Source organism: Ochotona princeps, chromosome 29 (assembly GCF_030435755.1).
Source record: "Ochotona princeps isolate mOchPri1 chromosome 29, mOchPri1.hap1, whole genome shotgun sequence".
NCBI classification, from domain to species: domain Eukaryota; kingdom Metazoa; phylum Chordata; class Mammalia; order Lagomorpha; family Ochotonidae; genus Ochotona; species Ochotona princeps.
Window position 1 is genome coordinate 19,603,160 of NC_080860.1, and position 19,127 is coordinate 19,622,286.

The 19,127-nt window shown below is 55.0% G+C and overlaps 1 protein-coding gene across 1 annotated transcript in view; it reads left to right on the plus strand.

Moving 5' to 3' along the window:
- KLHL22 (kelch like family member 22) overlaps positions 1–18,451 on the plus strand; it is a 29,059-nt gene extending 10,608 nt beyond the window's left edge. The window contains exons 3-7 of the mRNA XM_058656604.1: positions 233–398; positions 2,144–2,862; positions 10,147–10,339; positions 16,039–16,272; positions 18,050–18,451. Of these exons, the coding sequence (XP_058512587.1) occupies positions 233–398; positions 2,144–2,862; positions 10,147–10,339; positions 16,039–16,272; positions 18,050–18,415 (1,678 nt within the window). The 3' untranslated portion in view covers positions 18,416–18,451. The remainder of the gene's footprint in view (positions 1–232; positions 399–2,143; positions 2,863–10,146; positions 10,340–16,038; positions 16,273–18,049) is intronic.
- Positions 18,452–19,127: the final 676 nt, after the last annotated feature.

Below are 19,127 nucleotides of genomic sequence, written 5' to 3' on the forward strand. Positions count from 1 at the left end.
CTTTTCTTTGTCTGTTCTCCCCATTCCGCCATTTGTTCTGCTGTAACACATTGGAGACGCTGCCCCTCAGTCTGGGCTCCTTGGGCCCCATTCCCCAGGACCCCAGCCAGGAAGATGGCTGCCCAGGCCTCCATGGCTGCAGGCTGTTCCCCTGCATAGTGGTCAGCACTCTCCCGGGCTGGCCCTGCTGCCGTCGTGCCTCATCTAACCTGCCCCATGTCTTCCTTTGCAGAGGGATGTTCGCCGGGGGCCTGAAGGAGATGGAGCAGGAGGAGGTGCTGATCCACGGCGTGTCCTACAATGCCATGTGCCAGATCCTGCATTTCATATACACCTCTGAGCTGGAGCTCAACCTCAGCAACGTGCAGGAGACGCTGGTGGCTGCCTGCCAGCTGCAGGTGGGGATTGCCTCAGGGAGCAGCACACAGCCACGCCCAGCCAAGGATGCCTGCTGTGCCCTCTGGGCAGTGACATCAGCCCAAGGGTGTGCCAGGAGGGTGTGGGGACACCTAGCAGGGTTTGTCCTGACCTTGCTTCACCGGAGGATGTGTATTAGGCAGCACGGGGCAACTGGAGGGTGCCCCGTCCCCCGCGCCATGATATGGATTGGGCAAGAGTGAGACTGACTGCCCCACCACACCTGTCTTCACCTAGAACTTTCCCATGTTCTTTTGCTCAGAGCTCTCTCCTGTCCCCATGTTGTCCCTGCCATTTTCACTCTGGGGAATTCCAGTACATTCACCCCCTTCCCATCACCCATCAAGTGACCAAGGTACAGCCGTCTCTCTGCTCCTGCCTGGAGTTCCTGTCCAGGCTCCCAGGCTCCCTGCTCTGTGTGTCCCGCACCATTCTACCAGCGTCCGGGGCCCGGGACCTCGGGGACTCCCTATGTGTCTCCCCACACATTGTACTTATCGCTGTCTCTCTACTGCCATCCCCTTGTCCCACCCTGGCCTCCCTTTCCTCCTCTCAGCTTGCTTCTGCCTTTTCTTCCCCTCCCTGCACCTGTCAGATGTGCTGACGCCATTCCTTGCCCAGCACTGCCTTCCCCACCCCCCCTGCCACCTCTCATCCTGCTCTCCCCTTTCCTGACTGCGGCCCTCACCGTGTCATCCGTATCTTCAGCTGGAAGTTTGTTCAGTTGTCCATTGGTTGCATTCACTGGGCTGTTTGGCTTCTGCTTTTTTTTTTTTTTTTTTTTAAAGATTTATTCATTTTATTACAGCCAGATATACACAGAGGAGGAGAGACAGAGAGGAAGATCTTCCGTCCGATGATTCACTCCCCAAGTGAGCTGCAACGGGCTGATGCGTGCCGATCCAAAGCCGGGAACCTGGAACCTCTTCCGGGTCTCCCACGCGGGTGCAGTGTCCCAATGCATTGGGCCGTCCTCAACTGCTTTCCCAGGCCACAAGCAGGGAGCTGGATGGGAAGTGGAGCTGTTGGGATTAGAACCGGCGCCCATATGGGATCCCGGGGCTTTCAAGGCGAGGACTTTAGCCGCTAGGCCACGCCGGGCCCTTGGCTTCTGCTTTGTCAGCACAGCTGTTCACCGAAAGACCCTCAGAAATCCAACAGTTCACACCGGAGGACCCACCACATTCTCCCATTGATTAAAGAGACCCTGGAAACAGTATAGAGTTACAGAGTGAGGAAAAGGGAGAAATCTTCCATCCATGCTGATTCACTCCCCCAGTGACCCCCAAAGCCAGGAGTGGGCTGGGCTGGTGGGGAAAGGGCTGAATCCCTGCTAAAGTGGGGATAAAGTTCCTCTTCTCTGTTGAGCTGACATTTGCCATCAGAAGGCAGCAACACCTGCGGGCGGCCCGCCCTGCACCAGGCCGTTTCCCACCCTCCAACTTCCACACCCCATTTATTGCACACCTGTCTACAGATGTGGAAGCCGAGGCATTAAGTGGCCGCCCCATGCCCCTCCCACCTAGTACATTCCAAAGGCAGTCTGTTGGCAGTCAGCCAGCTTGGGGCTGTCTCTAATTTGTCAGAAAGTTGGGGAACAGTTGAGGAAGGCTTTTTGTCTTCCCTCCTCTGCACCCCTGTCTCTACTCTTTTCTTTCCCCACCCCTCCCGCCATACCACACTGCCTCCTCCCCAGACTCCAAAGTGGCTGTCCCTCTTCCCGCAGATCCCGGAAATCATCCACTTCTGCTGCGACTTCCTTCTGTCTTGGGTGGATGAGGAGAACATCCTAGACGTGTACCGGCTGGCTGAGCTGTTTGACCTGAACCGCCTGACGGAACAGCTGGATGCCTACATTCTCAAGAACTTTGTAGCCTTCTCCCGGACCGACAAGTACCGCCAGCTGCCCCTGGAGAAGGTGTACTCCCTGCTCAGCAGCAACCGGCTAGAGGTGTCACGTGAGGCCGAGGTGTACGAGGGGGCCCTGCTCTACCATTACACCCCGGAGCAGGTGCAGGCCGACCAGATCGCACTGCATGAGCCCCCCAAGCTCCTGGAGACGGTGCGCTTCCCACTGATGGAAGCCGAGGTCCTGCAGCGCCTGCACGATAAGCTGGACCCCAGCCCGCTGCGGGACACGGTGGCCAGCGCCCTCATGTACCACCGGAATGAGAGCTTGCAGCCCAGCCTGCAGGGCCCGCAGACGGAGCTGCGGTCGGACGTTCGGTGTGTGGTGGGCTTCGGGGGCATCCATTCCACACCGTCCACGGTGCTGAGCGACCAGGCCAAGTATCTGAACCCCCTGCTGGGCGAATGGAAGCACTTCACCGCCTCGCTGGCCCCCCGCATGTCCAACCAGGGCATCGCGGTGCTTAACAACTTCGTGTACCTGATTGGCGGGGACAACAATGTCCAGGGATTCCGAGCAGAGGCCCGGTGCTGGAGGTGAGGAGCGGCCGCCTGGTGGTGTCTCTAGGTGACCCTGGGGTGGGTGTGGTGGGTGGAGGGGGCTCCTGGGGTGGGAGTGAGTGTGATGGTGATGGGGAGGCAGGAGTCATGTGAGACCCGGACACATCTCTGAAGACCTGCTCCCCGAGTCCGCCTTGGGCACACGTGCCTCCACAGATGCCCTCAGGGTGACAGGGACAGCTGTGAAGGAAGGCCAGGGGGACCCCGGGGTGTCTTGTGTCCCTCTTGTGCCGGCTCCTCAGAAGCCTGTTCTGTCTGCATACTGGCCTGTGCAGCCTGGCTGGGCGGAGAGCCTGGGTGGGCGGAGAACCTGGGTGGTGAGTGTAGTGTCCTCCTGGCCTGGCTGCATGTGAGGCACAGGGAACCTGGGACAGAACAGGCACTGGGGCTACCACGAGAGAGGACAGAGCAGTGACTCCTCTGGTCAGTCTCTTTCGCTTTCCTGCATCGTCTTTCAGTGTCCCTCTGTCTGCCTGCTCTGCTTGTCCCACTCTTGTTCTCTTTAAGATTTATTCGTTTATTTGAAAGTCAGGATTACAGAGAGGTAGGGGTAGGGGCTGAGACAGAGAAATCTTTTTTTTTAATTTTTGTATACAGACAGGAGGAGAGACAGAGACAGAGATCTTCCATGCACCGATTCACTTCCCTCGAATGGCCGCAACGGCCGGAGCTAAGCCGATCTGAAGCCAGGAGCTTCTTCCCAGTCTCCCACACAGGTGCAGGGTCCCAAGGCCTTGGGCCGTCCTCGACTGCTTTCCCAGGCCACAAACAGGGAGCTGGATGGGAAGTGGAGCAGCCGGGATTAGAACTGGCGCCCATATGGGATCTCAGTGCATGCAGGGCGAGGACTTTAGCCGGCTAGGCTACCGTGCCAGGTCCCAGAGAGATCTTCTGTTCACTAGTTCACTCCCCAAATGGCCACAACTGGTGGAACTGGGCCAGTCCGAAATGGGGAGCCTGGAGCTTCTTCCATGTCTCCCACATAGATGAGGGGGGACCCCCAAGCACTTGGGCCATCCTCCACTCCTTTACCAGGCACATTAAAAGGGAACTGAATCGAAAGTGGACCTTCTAGGACTTGAACCCTATTTGTGGTGTGCTCGCTACAGGTGGCAGCTTAACCTATGAATGCCATGGCACCAGCCTCTTCTCTCTTGAACCATCAGCCCGTCATGGATGGGTGGTTCCTATTGTGCCACCCATTACTGCATTTCCTGTTAACCCTGAATGCTGACTGTGTGTGCTGGGCATAGGTTCTCCCAGGACGAGGAGGAGGAGGAGGAGGAGGGGACAGTGGCGTTTTGCCCAGAGGCAAAATGGACAGCTGGGATATATCACATCAGTCAGGTGTGAGTCCGCTGCTTGCAGCAGAGAGAGGCACAGTAGGTCAGGAGCCCCCCTCCCCAACTGCCCACCCCACTCTCAGTTACTATTGGATTTCCAGGGGCTCCACTACCATACTTCTGCCTGCGTGGGCAGTATGCCCTCATCTACACTGCACACGGAAAACCAGTGTTGCCAAGAGGGAGTTTGCCAGTTGCTTGTGGGTAGCTGTGACTAGGCAGGGGCCGACCAAGTTCATTTCTCTTAAGGCAAGGGTGGTGGTGGTGGGATCTTAGCCAAGCCATGGATGGCACTTGGAAGCAAAATAGAGTGACCCTGACCAAACAGAGTTGGGGCATTCCTCAACTGCTCTGTTGTCCTGGCCTCCGGAAGCAATTGATTGTGTGGAAGGGATGTTGACTCTGCCGGAAGTTGACTATAATACTTTGTAGTTAAACATGGGGAAGGGCAGAGTTCATGGAGATTTCCTCCCCAGTGCAAATGATGTCCCCTGTGGGCTTGAAACCACACTGACGTTGGTGCTGACTGGGGCTTCTCTCTGTGGCCAGGCCTCAGGATTGTCGCCCACCCCACCCCTCCCCTGAAGTGCGCTGAGGTGGGGGGCAGACGTGGGGGACCGTGGCTCAGGCTTCTCTCTCTGGAGCAGCCCACAGGCATGCAGAGCAGAGAGCCCCAAGGACGCTCGGGGAAGGTGGAGGCAGCCGTGTGCCCAGGACACAGGGAGGCTGGGTTTTCTGCCCACCCATGTGCCCCATCCTATTCTGGGCCCTCCATCTATGTGTCATTCAGGACAGTGGTTCTGTGACTGAAGCCAAATTTCAGACAATGTCCAGATCCTGCTGACCATTGCCTCCAGCAGCAGGTGGAGCTGGCTGAGCAGGTGGCTGCGGCCTCTGGGGAGCTAGTACAGGGCTCAGGTGGCCAGAGCCAGTGTACCTGCCAGGGGGCGTCATGGGATGGATGTTTGGTTAACCTCCCCATGGGCCCACAATCTCCAAAGGAGTGTTCGTTTGAATGTTCCAAGGACGTGGTTCTTTTCTCTCCCACCCCTCCAACCACGTTGCTTCTGAGTCTGAGAATGTGAGGGCTCTCAGCTCTAGGAACGCAAGGTGTAAATTCAGGTTTGCGTTCTGTGGTGTTAGTTCTTGCCTTCAGTGGTGTGTTAAACTGTCAGTACAGAAACTGCCTGTGAAAACCGGCTTTTTTTTTTTTTAATTGGAAAGGCAGATATACAGAGAGGAGGAGAGACAGAGAGGAAGATCTTCCGTTTGGTGGTTCACTCCCCAAGTGGCCTCAATGGCTAGAGCTGAGCCAATCCGAAGCCAGGAGCTTCTTCTGGGTCTCCCATGTGGGTGCAGGGTCTCAAAGATTTGGGCCGTCTCAACTGCTTTTCCAGGCCACAGGCAGGGAGCTGGATGGGAAGCAGGGCCGCCAGGATTAGAACTGGCACCCATATGGGATCCCGGCGTGCTCAAGGCGAGGACTTTAACCGCTATACTACCACACTGGGCCCGAAAAATGGCTTCTTTGAACAAATGGTCTTTGCCTCAGTGTTTTTTCTCTGATTGCTTCTGGACTACACACACTGTTCTTAGTAACTGCCCCTAGCTACAGGAACCCCTTGGGTTTACTGAATGCTTCCTACATGCCTAACTTAGTCACATGTGGCCATCTGCCCTGGCCCTGCTTAAAATAATTGGGTTTTTTCCTTTGGCATTTACATGGCTGCTAATATTAGAAAATAAATTGTTTATTTAAAAGGCAGAGTTAGCAAGAATAGAGAGTTAGCAAGAATAGAGAGAGAAAGAGAGAAGAGAGATATTTGATCCCTTGGTTCACTCCCCAAATGGCTCCAATGGTCAGGGCTGGGCCAAGCCAAAGCCAGGAACCTGGAGTTTCTTCCGAGTTTCCCACACAGTGAGGGGTCCAAGCACTTCGGCCATCTTCCACTGTCTTCCCAGGGGCATTAGCAGGGAGCTAAACTGGAAGTGGAGCAGTTGGGACTCAAAGCATCACTCATACTGGATGCTGGCATCATAAGAAGAGGCTTAACCAGATACACCACAGTGCCTACCCACTGTTAAGATCTTAAAAAATGGACCCGGCGGCGTGGCCTAGTGGCTAAAGTCCTCGCCTTGAACGCCCCGGGATCCCATATGGGCGCTGGTTCTAGGATGGCAGCTCCACTTCCCATCCAGCTCCCTGCTTGTGGCCTGGGAAAGCAGTTGAGGACGGCTCAAGGCTTTGGGATCCTGCACCCGTGTGTGAGACCTGGAAGAGGTTCCTGGTTCCTGGCATCGGATCGGCACAGCACCGGCCATTGAGGCTCACTTGGGGAGTGAATCATCGGACAGAAGATCTTCCTCTCTGTCTCTCCTCCTCTCTGATTATCTGACTTTGTAATAAAATAAATAAAGCAAATAAACACATTTTTTCAGATCTTGTTTTTTTTTTAATTTGCTTTTATTTAAAAGGCGAAATGAGAGATCTTGTATCCTCTGGTTCATTCCCCAAATGAACGCAGCCACTGGGCCATATCAGCCAAGAGTCTGGGACTCTGTCCAGGAAGTGCTTGAGCCCTTGTCTGCTGCCTCCCAGGGTGAGCATTATCAGGAAACAAGATCTGATTTGGAGGAGCTGGGACTTGAATCCAGGTGCTGCGTTGTGGGGTGCTGAGGTACCAAATGGTAGAGCTTAACTGCTGCACCAAACCTCTGTATCCCTGTTAACATTGTTTTTGTTGTTGTTGTTAAAGATTTATTCCATCTGCTGATTCACTCCCCAAGGGGCCGTAATGGCCAGAGCTGAGCTGATCTGAAGTCAGGAGCCCTCACGTAGGAGCTTCTCCCAGGAAATGGTCTCCCATGTGGGTACAGGGTCCCAAGGCTTTGGGTCATCCTCCACTGCTTTCCCAGGCCACAAGCAGAGAACTGGATAGGAAATGGAAGAGCTGGGACACGAAGCAGTGCCCATAAGTGATGCTGGTGCTTGAAGGTGGAGGATGAGCCAGCGGAGTCATCCTGCTGCCTCCCTCCCACCCCTCCACATTAATATTGTTAAATTCCTTTTTTAAAATCACTAAAATATTTGCAAAGGCTTTAAAACATTTAGCAGTCATGAACCACAGAAGAAAGACCATTTATTTGACAAAGACCCCAGGACATTTTTATGCGAACTTGAGAGTTCGCGCCAGGATGATCCAGCCTCTGGGTTCAAGGAGCCAAGGTGGTTTGGGAGACCCTAGGTGACCCAAATGGGAATTTGTTTTGCGGTCTGGACGCTGGGAAGCCCGGAGTGGCCCAGGGGCAGGCCCTGTCTCCCTGTGTCCTTATGGGGGCTCTGTGAGGGATGCTGAGCCCCCTCAGGAGGGACCTTCCCCCAAGGTCTGACTTGTGCCAGTCTCCACTGCCCAGTGCTGCCACATGGCGCCTTAGGAGTGCAAGACAGCAATTTGGCCTGCCTGGATGGGGCAGGGTGATACATTGAATCTTCAGCAGTGACTAAAACTGTTTTTATCTTTTAAAAAAGTTGTGTTTTCCCAAAACATTTACTTCCATCTTATTCACAAGAGAGACAGAGACAACGAGAAAGATCTTCCAAATGGAAGCTCTGTTTCTCCTCTCTCTAACTCTGCCTTTCAAATAAACAGAAAAAAAGGGAAGCACAATGGGAGATTTAAAAAAAAAAAACCAGACAGGAATTGGTGTAATTTTGGTTATGTCACAGTTATTGCCACATGGAGTCAGTGCTGACTCAGCCCAAAAACCTGAGACAGGAAGGAAGCTGGCGGAAGCAGCTGGTGGGTCCTGTCCCACGCTGGTGGGAGACATGGCATGCGCCCAGACCAGAGCTCAAGAGAGGTGGGTTTTTTTTTTTAAAGATTTATTCATGATTATTGAAAAAGCACATTTACAGAGAGAAGGAGAGATAGAAAGATCTTCCACCCACTAGTTCCCTCCACCAAGTGGCCACAATGGTTAGAGCTGAGCTGATCCAAAGCCAGGAGCCAGGAGCTTTTTCGGATCTTCCACATGGGTTCAGGGTCCCAAGGCTTTGGGCCATCCTCTGCTGCTTTCCCAGACCACAAGCAGGGAGCTGGATGGGAAGTGGAGCTGCCGGGACACAAATTGGTGCCCGTTTGGGAGCCTGGTGCATGCAAGGTGAGGACTTTAGCTACTAGGCTACCATGCCAGGCCCAAGAGATGTTTTCTTAAAAGAGACCAGTGCTCAGGACAGGCGGTGACCAGCTGATCCCAGCTGGGTCTTCCCGAGTACTGTGGCTGGACCACCCATTGCAGCCTGAGCGTCCCCAGGCTTGTATCCCCATCATTCAGGCCCTCCCTTGTGGTGTGCTAGAAAGTGTGCTGACCTGCCTCACTCCTTTCCTCATTGCACTCCTTCCCTGTCCTGGGATCTGAGGTCCTGGGGTCCTCCTCTGGAGCTTGCATCCCATTCCACAGCAGAAAGTCTCCCCCGTAGCCCTCTGGGGTCCTCCCACATGTTGCGTGGCTGGAGCGAGGTGTCCGTGCTGAGGTGGCGGGGGTGTCTTCCTCCTTCAATTTTTTTCCCTCAGTCGACCATGGCTAGCCAATCACAGGCCAGTGGCTATACTGAGGCCACAGAAAGCAGAAACGAACCCCAAGTCCTCGGTGCACTCTCCTCCCTCCTGTTCAGAAGGGAGTCTCACGGTCCCGCACCACCTCCTTTGGGTAGCTCTCCCAGGCAGGGCTGTCCCAGCAGGGACAGGTGTGGGTGCCCAGTGAATACCAAGAAGCCAGAGCCATCAGGCTAGACCAGGGGGCAGGACCAGCACTCACCCCCACGCGGGTGTGGCCCATTGCCATCGGCCCCGCCCCCTGAAGCACCTGTCCCTCATGTTTGCTGGGTGTAGACCACATCTGGCTTGCCCTGTGGGAGAAAGGGCCCAGCTCATCTCTTCCAGGGCCAGCATCAGGGGACCAGTTAGACTAGCCCTCTCCAGGGCAAATGAAAGCAGTGGTCTGTTAGAGGCCTTTGAGTCGCTGGACTCGACCATTGACAAAGAAGTTTCAGTAGCAGGAGCCTAGTGTGTGCTGGTGCCTGCATGGTAACCTGGGGGAGGGAATTAGAAGGAGACGTTGTGTGTGTCCTGGTCCTTCAGGGCTCTGAGATCATCTGGGTTAATAGCAGGCGCACCTGCTGTGTGCACCATGTGGGCACACATGTTCAGGCCTCGGGATGGGGAGAAGGCGGAAGAGACGGAAAGAGGTCCCAGGAACTTGGTGCTGGGGAGGGTGCTGGCCGTGTGGGGTGGGCCTTGGGTTTCAGTGCGCGTGGGAGCGGATGGGCATGTAGGAAGCCAGGCAGAAGGAATGGGAGAGACAACAGGCAAATATGTGAGGCTCAGGAAGGGGGTGCGGTGAGAGCCTGGGCACAGGGCGTTCTGAGCAGACCGTGTGTGATGAGATCGGCTTGAAGCTGGCAGGCCAATGAGGGGAGCCCCATGTGCCTGTGCAGCCTAGAAGCTGTGACTTGGGGCTCTTCTGGGTAACTTCAGAACCACATGAACCACAAGGCAAGCTGAGTGAAGCAGAGGTGGGTGTAGGAACAGCTGCTGGTGCAGACAGTTGGTGAGCTAGAAACCACAGACAAGGACGTTTCGCCTGGCAGGGCCTGGCCCCCTGGGCAAAACCGAAGAGGGCCCTAAGCCTCACCCTTTAGCCCATGTGGGTGGGGGCACCTGCACTCAGGGGTGTAACAGCCTTCTGACAGAGCTGTAGGTAAGCATGCACTGACTAGGGAATAGGTGGGGGACAGCAGGGGACAGGGTCCAGGTCAGGTGTGGCCCTGCCTGAGCCAGAGCCAGAGGTGCGGGGGCCTTAGGAACAGCTCTTAACGCTGTCATGACATGACATAAACCTTGTTGTCCACCCGAAGGTACGACCCACGGCACAACCGCTGGTTCCAGATCCAGTCCCTGCAGCAGGAACACGCGGACCTGTGCGTGTGTGTGGTGGGTGGGTACATCTATGCCGTGGCCGGGCGCGACTACCACAACGACCTGAGCGCTGTGGAACGTTACGACCCTGCCACCAACTCCTGGGCCTATGTGGCTCCGCTCAAGAGGGAGGTAAGTCAGGGTGCCCTCCCACGGGGGCGGGGGTGCTGCTCCTGCTGGCTTCCTTGCCCATCGCACGCTCACTTGGCCTCGTGAGCTGTGTGAGTTAACCTACTGCCAATTCAGATGCTGACAGAAACCTTCCCCCTCGTCTGTCCATCCCTTGGCCGCCTGGCTGAGATGGATAGGGATGTTTCCAGAAGTTGGTAGCCACTGAGAGGGATCCTAGGAGAAAGTAAAGTTCCCTGGAGGTAGGGCTTCCAGGTTTTAGTCTTTGTGTTAAAAAAAAAAAAAAGTCGTGCATCTGACACAGTGCCTTGATTCAGTCCCTTTTGAAGATGATGTTGAAAGTTGGGTTCATTGTGCAGAGGTAGGATAGTTCAGGGAGGTACCCCTTTTGTCCTGTTGCCTTTTTTAAAAAATTTATTTATTATTTTATTTTGATAATCTTTGAAGATGATTAGGGCATAAAGGGTTAAGGGCTATAGGAAAGTGTATAAGACCATTGTTTCTACATTTTTTTTTTATTTTTATACATCTGGGGTAAGGGGAGAGATAAAGGGAGAAGCCCTACCCAGCTTCCCACCCATCCCAGGTCCCCGATGTGAGGCATGCTCTGAGGGTCCTGCTCAAGTGGATTTGATTGTCCAACAGTTCTGAATTGGTGCCAGACTCGCTTTTCCAAGAATGATGAAATCTCTCCAGAATCCTGTGCTGTGGCCTTTTTAAAGATGTATTTATTTGAAAGGTGGTTGCAGAGAGACATCTTTCATCTGCTGGTTTACTTCCTAAGTGGTTGTGGTAGCCAGAGGTGGGCTGGTCTGAAGCAGGAAGCCAGAAGTTTCTTCTGAGTTTCACACATAGGTGCAGGGCCCAAGGATTTGAACTGTTCTCTGTTGCTTTCCCCAGGCACCTTAGCAGGCGGTTGGGTAGAAGGTGGAGCAGCCAGGACTTAAACTGGCACCCATAGGGTTTACCAGAAGCCCAGGGAATGACTTCTGTCCGGTGGCTTTGGAGTACTCAGATTTGGCCCACGAACCAGCTGTGCAAATCCCAGGGGAAGGACGAGGCGTTGCTGGCCCGTGGTCCCAGGTCCCAGCCCTTAAGGATGGGGGTGTGCATCCTGCTGGTACCAGCTCAGCCATTTGTGAAGCACCTGCTAAAGGCAGGGTCCAATTCTGCTGTGCTTTGTGATGGTTCAGGATGGCATTGAGGCTCCATCCCAGTTCCTGCCTGCCTGCACCAGCTTGGGAGCAGGGCATTTTCCAGTCCCCTTTCTAGATAACACAGGGCAGATTTTGTGTGGACAACATCAGGCGACCTTGAGACCTGGTATGCAGGGAGAGCACGGGGACTCCAAGCCATTGCATTGGGGCCAGGAGCCGGGATTGAGTGCCTTTGTCTGGGGCTACCTAGGAAGCCGCAGTTCTCTGGCTCGGCCACAGAGGGGCAGCCGTGGGCTTCAACAGCCTGCAGCCCTTCCTCCTTTTGCATGCGTGGGCGTTTTTGTGTCTCCCATTGGCAAGAAGTGACAAGGACCCTTGGGATACGCATAGCTTGGCAGGAGTAACCACACACCTGGCCACCCGGCGAGTCCGTGAGCGGAAGTTTAAAAAAATAGGGGAGACATAGTGCCGTCCATGCTTGGGAGGAGTCACCAACCGCTGACCTGGGAGCAAATGCCAGGCGTCGGTGTCCTGCCTGGGCAGTAACTGTAGAGGACCCCGAAGGCTCTGGAAAGAGGAACTCATTGGGGTCACATCCAACCACCCGGCACTCCCAGTTCCTTAGAACACAAGAACCACATCCCCCATCTGTGTTTATGGGTAAACGTGGAATATTCACCATTTCCTTCGTGCTATAAGTCTCAGAAAAAAAAAAAAATGTCAGCAGGGTTTCTGGCTAGTGATAGGATGAAATTAAAGTGAGCAGAGTGTTGGCTGTTGGGCAGCCACCTGGAGCCTTGTCCTGGAAGTCCCGGTTGCCTCCCTCAGAGCCTGAAGACATGGTGCGACTCACGCAGCTCAGCTTGCACAACCGAGCGGGGTACTTCCTCATTCATAACTCCTGCGTAACCGCTGGGAACAGGAGCCTCCTCTCACGTTCAGCCCTGGCTGTCCCCATTGATTCACCGACTGCCTAATAAAACCATTAGGTTATTATTTTTTTTCCCCTAAGCTTTCTTTATTAATTTGAGTTACAAAGAGAGAGAGAAGGAGAGACACAGAGGTCTTCCATCCCCTGGCTCACCCCCCAAATGGCTACAATAGCTGAAGCTGAGCCACCCCCTCCAAAGCCAGCAACCAGGAGCTTCTTCCGGGTCTCCCATGTGGCTTCAAGGTCCCAAACACTTGGGCAGTCTTCCGCTGCTTTTCCAGGGTATAAGCAGTATTAGAAGTGGAGGGGCCAGGATTCAAACCCTGCGCTAACAGGTTATGCTGGTGCCCAGGTGGAGGCTTAGCTTGCCTCCAACTGGTACCCCCTCAATTTGTTTTTTAATCTAATCTTTGTTTTTGACAGCAGATAGGGGCGAGGTTGTCCTAAGGTTCATGGATTAAGGCAAAGGAACGAGAGGAGCTCCACCTGGTTTTGAAAAAATGAGTAGTCAGTCTGCCAACTTAAGGGCAACGCACTGCCAGTCCACACGGTATGGGGCCGGCCCAGGGACCAACACGGAACCTGGGAACAGACTGAGAGACAGAGGCACGAGGAAAGCCGGCCTGCGGCGGATGGTACCTGGGCCCCACGCAGCCGTCGTGGGCAAGAGCATGCATGAGAGACGCAGAACCATGAGGAAAGAGATCTTGGGCTTCACCACAACTGCATTGAATCCTTTGGAAAAAAAAAAAATAATGAAGTTGATAAGTTAGACTCATCATAACAAAACTTTGCCCTGAGGAGGACCCTGTGAAAAAGATGGGGTGGGTGTGGGGGGCACTACCATGGCATAGTAGGCTAATCCTCCACCTGTGTGTGGCACCAGCATCCTATAAGGGCATCTGCTTTGAGTACCAGCTGTTCCACTTCCAGTCCAGTCCCCCGCTAATGCTCCTGGGTTAGCAGCAGAGGACAGCCCAAGTGCTTGGGTCCCTGTACCCATGTTGGAGACCTGGAAGAAGCTCTTGTCTCCTGGAGCTTTGGTCTGTTCCAATCCCAGTCATTGCAGCCATTCTGTCAGTAACTCAACTATTAAAGGGGAGCATCGTGGGAAGCTGTGACAGCTGCATAAGCTCTCCCTCGGGAAGTGGGTGATGGCCACCTGGCACCTCTGGGATTTCTTGTAACAACTTGTGACTCTCACCTCCTTAGAGCAGTGCCCAGGGAAGCAGTAGGCAGGTGATGGCTTGAGTCTTAAGTTCCCGCTGTCCCCATGGGAAGACCTGGCTCGGTCTCCCTGATCCAGGGAGAACCCCATCTAAGATCCTCCCCAGCCTTGACCGGGTACAGGGATCTGGGGCAGCGAAGCAGTGGATGGAAGCTTGCTCTCCAATATGTTGACGTTTGTGCAGTTTTCCCATATTGTACACTTTCCTCATTACTCTTGTCCACTGTTGGGTTCTGTGGTGCCCACAACATCCTGATGGCAGTCAGTTCTACCCTGTGACAGCCGTCACTCCTCGTTAGGCTCCTCCCCTGAGACTGACGGTCCCCTCTGTAACCCTGGGTCCTGGAGGCAGTAGGCCCCTGTGAGGGGTGGATGCTGTGTGACAGTGGGCAGGGCCACTACGAAACAGCCCTTGGAGTTAGGGTAGAGGGTCCCCAAGTGCTTTAAGGGCACAGACAAGAGCACGGGAGGAAGGCTTGCCCAGTTATCACCTACCTGTTGCTAAAATAGATGGTTTGTGTGTGTGTGTTTTAAAGACTTATTTATTTTTATTGCAAAGTCAGATATACAGAGAGGAGGAGAGACAGAGAGGAAGATCTTCCATCCTATGACTCATTCCCCAAGTGAGCGCAACAGCCAGAGTTGAGCCAGTCTGAAGCCAGGAGCTTCATCCAGAACTCCACATGGGTGTAGGGTCCCAAAGTCTTGGGCCATCCTCAACTGCTTTCCCAGGCCACAAGCAGGGAGCTGGATGGGAAGTGGGGCTGCTGGGATTAGAACCAGCACCCATATGGGATCCTGGCATATGCAAGGTGAGGACTTTAGCCACTAGGCCACGGCACCGGGCCCTTGTGTGTGTGTGTGTGTGTTTTAAGATTTATTTATTTTTATTACAAAGTCAGATATACAGAGAGGAGGAGAGACAGACAGGAAGATCTTCTGTCCCATGATTCATTCCCCAAGTGAGCCGCAACGTCCAGTTCTGTGCCATTCCAAAGCCAGGAACCAGGAACCTCTTTCGGGTCTCCCACGCGGGTGCCGGGTCTCAAAGCTTTGGGCTGTCCTCGACTGCTTTCCCAGGCCACAAGCAGGGAGCTGGATGGGAAGTGGAGCAGCCGGGATTAGAACCGGCGCCCATATGGGATCCCGGAGCGTTCAAGGTGAGGACTTTAGCCACTAGGCCACACCGCCGGGCCCCGTTGAGTGTGTTTTTAAAGATGTATTCGAAAGGCAGAGTTAGGGAGAAACAGATGTTTTATCCGCTGCTTTATTCCCCAAATGGCAACTGCAGCAGCTGGGGCTGAGCCAGGCTGAAGCCAGGTGCTTCTCCTGGGTCTCCCACATGGATGTACTTAGGCCATCCTCCGCTGCTTCAGGGCGTCAGTAGGAAGCTGGACTGGCAGTGGAACAATCAGGACGCAAACTGTCACCCATACCGGATGCCAGCACTGTAGGCTGTGGCCCTGTTACCGCAGTGCCAGTTCCATTGGGAATGTTCCTTATATAGCAGTCCTTTAATTTCCACGGGGCTGGAAGGGTTGGAGCCAGGGCCCCACTATGAGTACCACAATCTACTACAATCTCTAGATGCTTAAGTCAAAAATGGTATATTTGCATATAATCCACATATATCCCCCTTTATACTTTATATATATTTTTTTGCTTTAAAGATGTATTGATTTTCAACTACTTCAAGGGCAGAGAGCGAACTTTTTTATCTGCTGATTCATTCTTCAAAGGTTTACAACAACCTATTAGACCAGGCCAGAACCAAACCAGGAGCTGGTATGGGATGTGAGGGGACCGAGCTGCAGCTTCACTGTCGGCCCCCAGCCCCTGCTGGATACCTTACAACATCTCAAGATTGCTTGTCTTCCCTCATGGCCTGTAAATGCCTGTAAAGAAAGAATGACAAGACGAAGAAGCACAAAACAAAAATTCTGTTGTTGATCTCTGTGGTTGGCTGATTGGTGGAAAACTAAAACTCCAGAGGGCCAGCTGCGGTTGCCACGTCACGTCACAGGAAGGCCGTTTGCATCCGTCTGCTGGAATTGAGTTGTCGGGCCTGGGGCTGGGGGTGCGGTGGGGAAGGGCAGAGGACACAGGGATTGGCCCAGGGGTTCCCATGTTGTGGGAGGAGGGTGCCCCTCCTAGGGGGAAGTTTCCCTCGTGCAAAATGTTCCTTTAGGTTTTAGGGGGCAGAGGAAAAACACACAAACAAAACCAGGAGTGCACCTGAGGTCCGGGTCCCGCAGGGGTCGGCAGCTTAGCATAGACGGTCCAGTTTGGCTCCTGCAGGGCATACCGGCGAGCTGTAGGAGCCCAAGAGAGTGCCCTCTGACCTTTCCCCTCCCCCCACACTGTCGGCTGGTCCTTCTCCCTCCAGGTGTATGCCCACGCAGGTGCCACGCTCGAGGGGAAGATGTACATCACTTGTGGCCGCAGAGGGGAGGACTACCTCAGGGAGACACACTGCTACGACCCGGATAGCAACACCTGGCAAGCCCTGGCTGACGGACCTGTGCGGCGGGCCTGGCACGGCATGGCCACGCTCCTGGATAAGTTGTATGTGATTGGGGGCAGCAACAACGACGCTGGCTATAGGCGAGATGTGCATCAGGTAGGTGTTCCCTCCAGCTGCCAACCTCCCCCCACCAATCCCGTGAGACAGAGTTTGGATCACAACCCTGAGTCGCCCTTTCGTGGGTTGTTTGGGGTTACTGAAATGGGGTTGTTTGGAAATGCAGATTGTCCAGCCCCTCACCACACCTGCCAACCCAGGGCCACCTGTGTCCTCCTTAACAGCTTACTTCTTTCTTTTTTTTTTTTTAAAGATTTATTTATTTTATTACAAAGTCAGATATACAGAAAGAAGGAGAGACAGAGAGAAAGATCTTCCGTCCGATGATTCACTCCCCAAGTGAGCCGCAACGGGCCGATGCGCACTGATCCGATGCCAGGAACCTGGAACCTCTTCCGGGTCTCCCACGTGGGTGCAGTGTCCCAAAGCTTTGGGCTGTGCTCGACTGCCTTCCCAGGCCACAAGCAGGGAGCTGGATGGGAAGTGGAGCTGCCGGGACTAGAACCGGCGCCCATATGGGATCCCGGGGCGTTCAAGGTGAGGACTTTTAGCCGCTAGGCCACGCCACCGGGCCCAACTTATTTCTTTTTTAAGATTTTTTTCCCCACCTCTTTATTTGAAAGAGCTGCAGAGAAAGAAGGAGACAAAAAAATCCCGCATCCGCTGGTTTACTCCCCACATGGCCACGGTGACCAGAGCTGGGTTGCTATGTGGGTTCAGGGGCCCAACTACCCAAGCCGTCCTCCACTGTTTTCCCAGGCCATTAAGCAAGGGGCTGGATGGGAAGTGAAGCAGTCAGGACGTGCACCAGCGTCCATATGGAATGCTGGCACCACAGAGGCTTAGCCTTCATGCCATGGTGCCGTCTCATATATTATGTTTTGTAAGTCTTGCTATTTTTTCACTTAAAAGGCAAAATGAGAGGCAGGGCAGGGATAGAAGGCTTCCACCTGCTGGCTCACTTCCCAAATGACTTGTAGCAGAAGCCAGAACTGTGCCAAACCAGGTCAAGCTAAGGAACCAGGAAGCCTATCTGGGTCTCCCACGTGGGTGGCAGGGACCCAAGCCCTTAGACTGTCAACCACTGCTTTCCCAGGCACGTTAGCAGGGAGCTGGATCAGAAGCGGAGCAGCCGGGACTTGAACCGGTGCTCCAGTATGGGATGCTGGCGTCACAGGTGGTGGGCTAACTGACTATGCCACAACGCCAGCCCCAGGAAGGTAAGATGTTGGCAGCTCTCCACGCGGATCGCTGAACCCCTGCCCACGTGGCAGAGGAGTGACGCACAGCCGTGTGACTTCCCCTGCTTTCCTCCCTACCCCATCAGATCCAGCCCGGGGTCTTGTGGGTTTCTTTGTTTTTGGTTTTCTTCCCCCCGGTGGTTGAGGTTGGAAATCTGTCCAAGGTTTTTTTGCTGTTGTTCCTGCTTACTGGTGGGTTGACCATTTTCCAGGTCACAGTTCACTGCTGTGGATCATTTCAAAGTCAGAAAAAAAAAAAAAAAGTGGAGATGGTGGTGATGATTCATCAGCCGACCCTCTGCCCCACAGGGGCTGGGGGGCGGGCAAAGTGGAGAGGCAGCGGCCTCTGGGCACCACAAATGACAGTGTCTTGGGAGGTGACCCCACCCTGTGCCCCGAGGCCGGGTGTGGCCTGGAGGAGGGGCTGTGTTGCGGGTGAGGCAGGCCCTGGCTGCTGCCTAGGACTGGGCAGGGGGTCACCCTGGCCCCCAGCCGTTCCTTGGGAGGGGTGGATGCCAGCTACCGACCCCTGGGCTTGACCCCGACCTTGACACTCGCCTCCCCCCCCCCCCCAGGTGGCCTGTTACAGCTGCACCTCTGGACAGTGGTCGTCCGTGTGCCCGCTGCCAGCCGGCCACGGCGAGCCTGGCGTGGCGGTGCTCGACAACCGGATCTACGTGCTGGGCGGCCGCTCGCACAACCGCGGCAGCCGCACGGGCTACGTGCACATCTACGACGCCGAGAAGGACTGCTGGGAGGAGGGGCCGCAGCTGGACAACTCCATCTCGGGCCTGGCGGCCTGCGTGCTCACGCTGCCCCGCTCCCTGCTGCTCGAGCCGCCCCGAGGCACCCCCGACCGCAGCCAGGCCGACCCCGACTTCGCCTCCGAGGTGATGAGCGTGTCCGACTGGGAGGAGTTCGACAACTCCAGCGAGGACTAGGGAGACCGGACGCGGGCCCCTGGCGCTTTCCCCACGCCAGCCAGCCAGTCTGCCGTCGTGGGGGCTCAGGCCGATGCTGTGGGGTGCAGCCGACAGCCGAGGGAGGCGCTGGACCTGGGGTCCCTCAGGCTCCAGTGCTCGGCCTTTGGGGCCCCTGCCACAGCCCTCAGCCCTGTCCCTGCTGGCCTGAGAGAACTGCCTTCTGCCAGGCCACCTGGGGGCCGGCAGCCTGAGTCAGGGGGTACTTGGCACTCTTGCTTTTTCTTTTTGTCTTTTTTTTTTTTTTGTGAACAGGGGCTGGGAGAGCCCTGCCCAGGGTTGGGGGCACACAGAGGGAATCTGGGGCCTGGAAGTCCCTCTTGCCTGCCTCCATCCCTTCGTGCCTCCCTCCCCCTTCCCCTCCCACGGGATTTTTCTGCCCCTGTATTGCTGATGAATGAAATAAAAGCATCTTACAAGTGGTGTGAGAACTGCTTCCCGGTAGCCACGCCCCGAGGCGGAGGGGGCGTGGGCAGCATCCAGGCTGGCAGACAGTGTGTTCCTGGAGCCCCAAGGGGTGGGTGACAGCCTGTCTGCTGCCCCCCCTGGGGGGAGACTGTTAGCCCCACCTCCTGGAACCTCTTCCAGTTCCTGTGGGAAATCAGGGCTCCCAGCCTGAGGCCCCATGGGGGGGCATGGCGATGCTCAGTACCAGTCCTGCTCCCCCCACCCC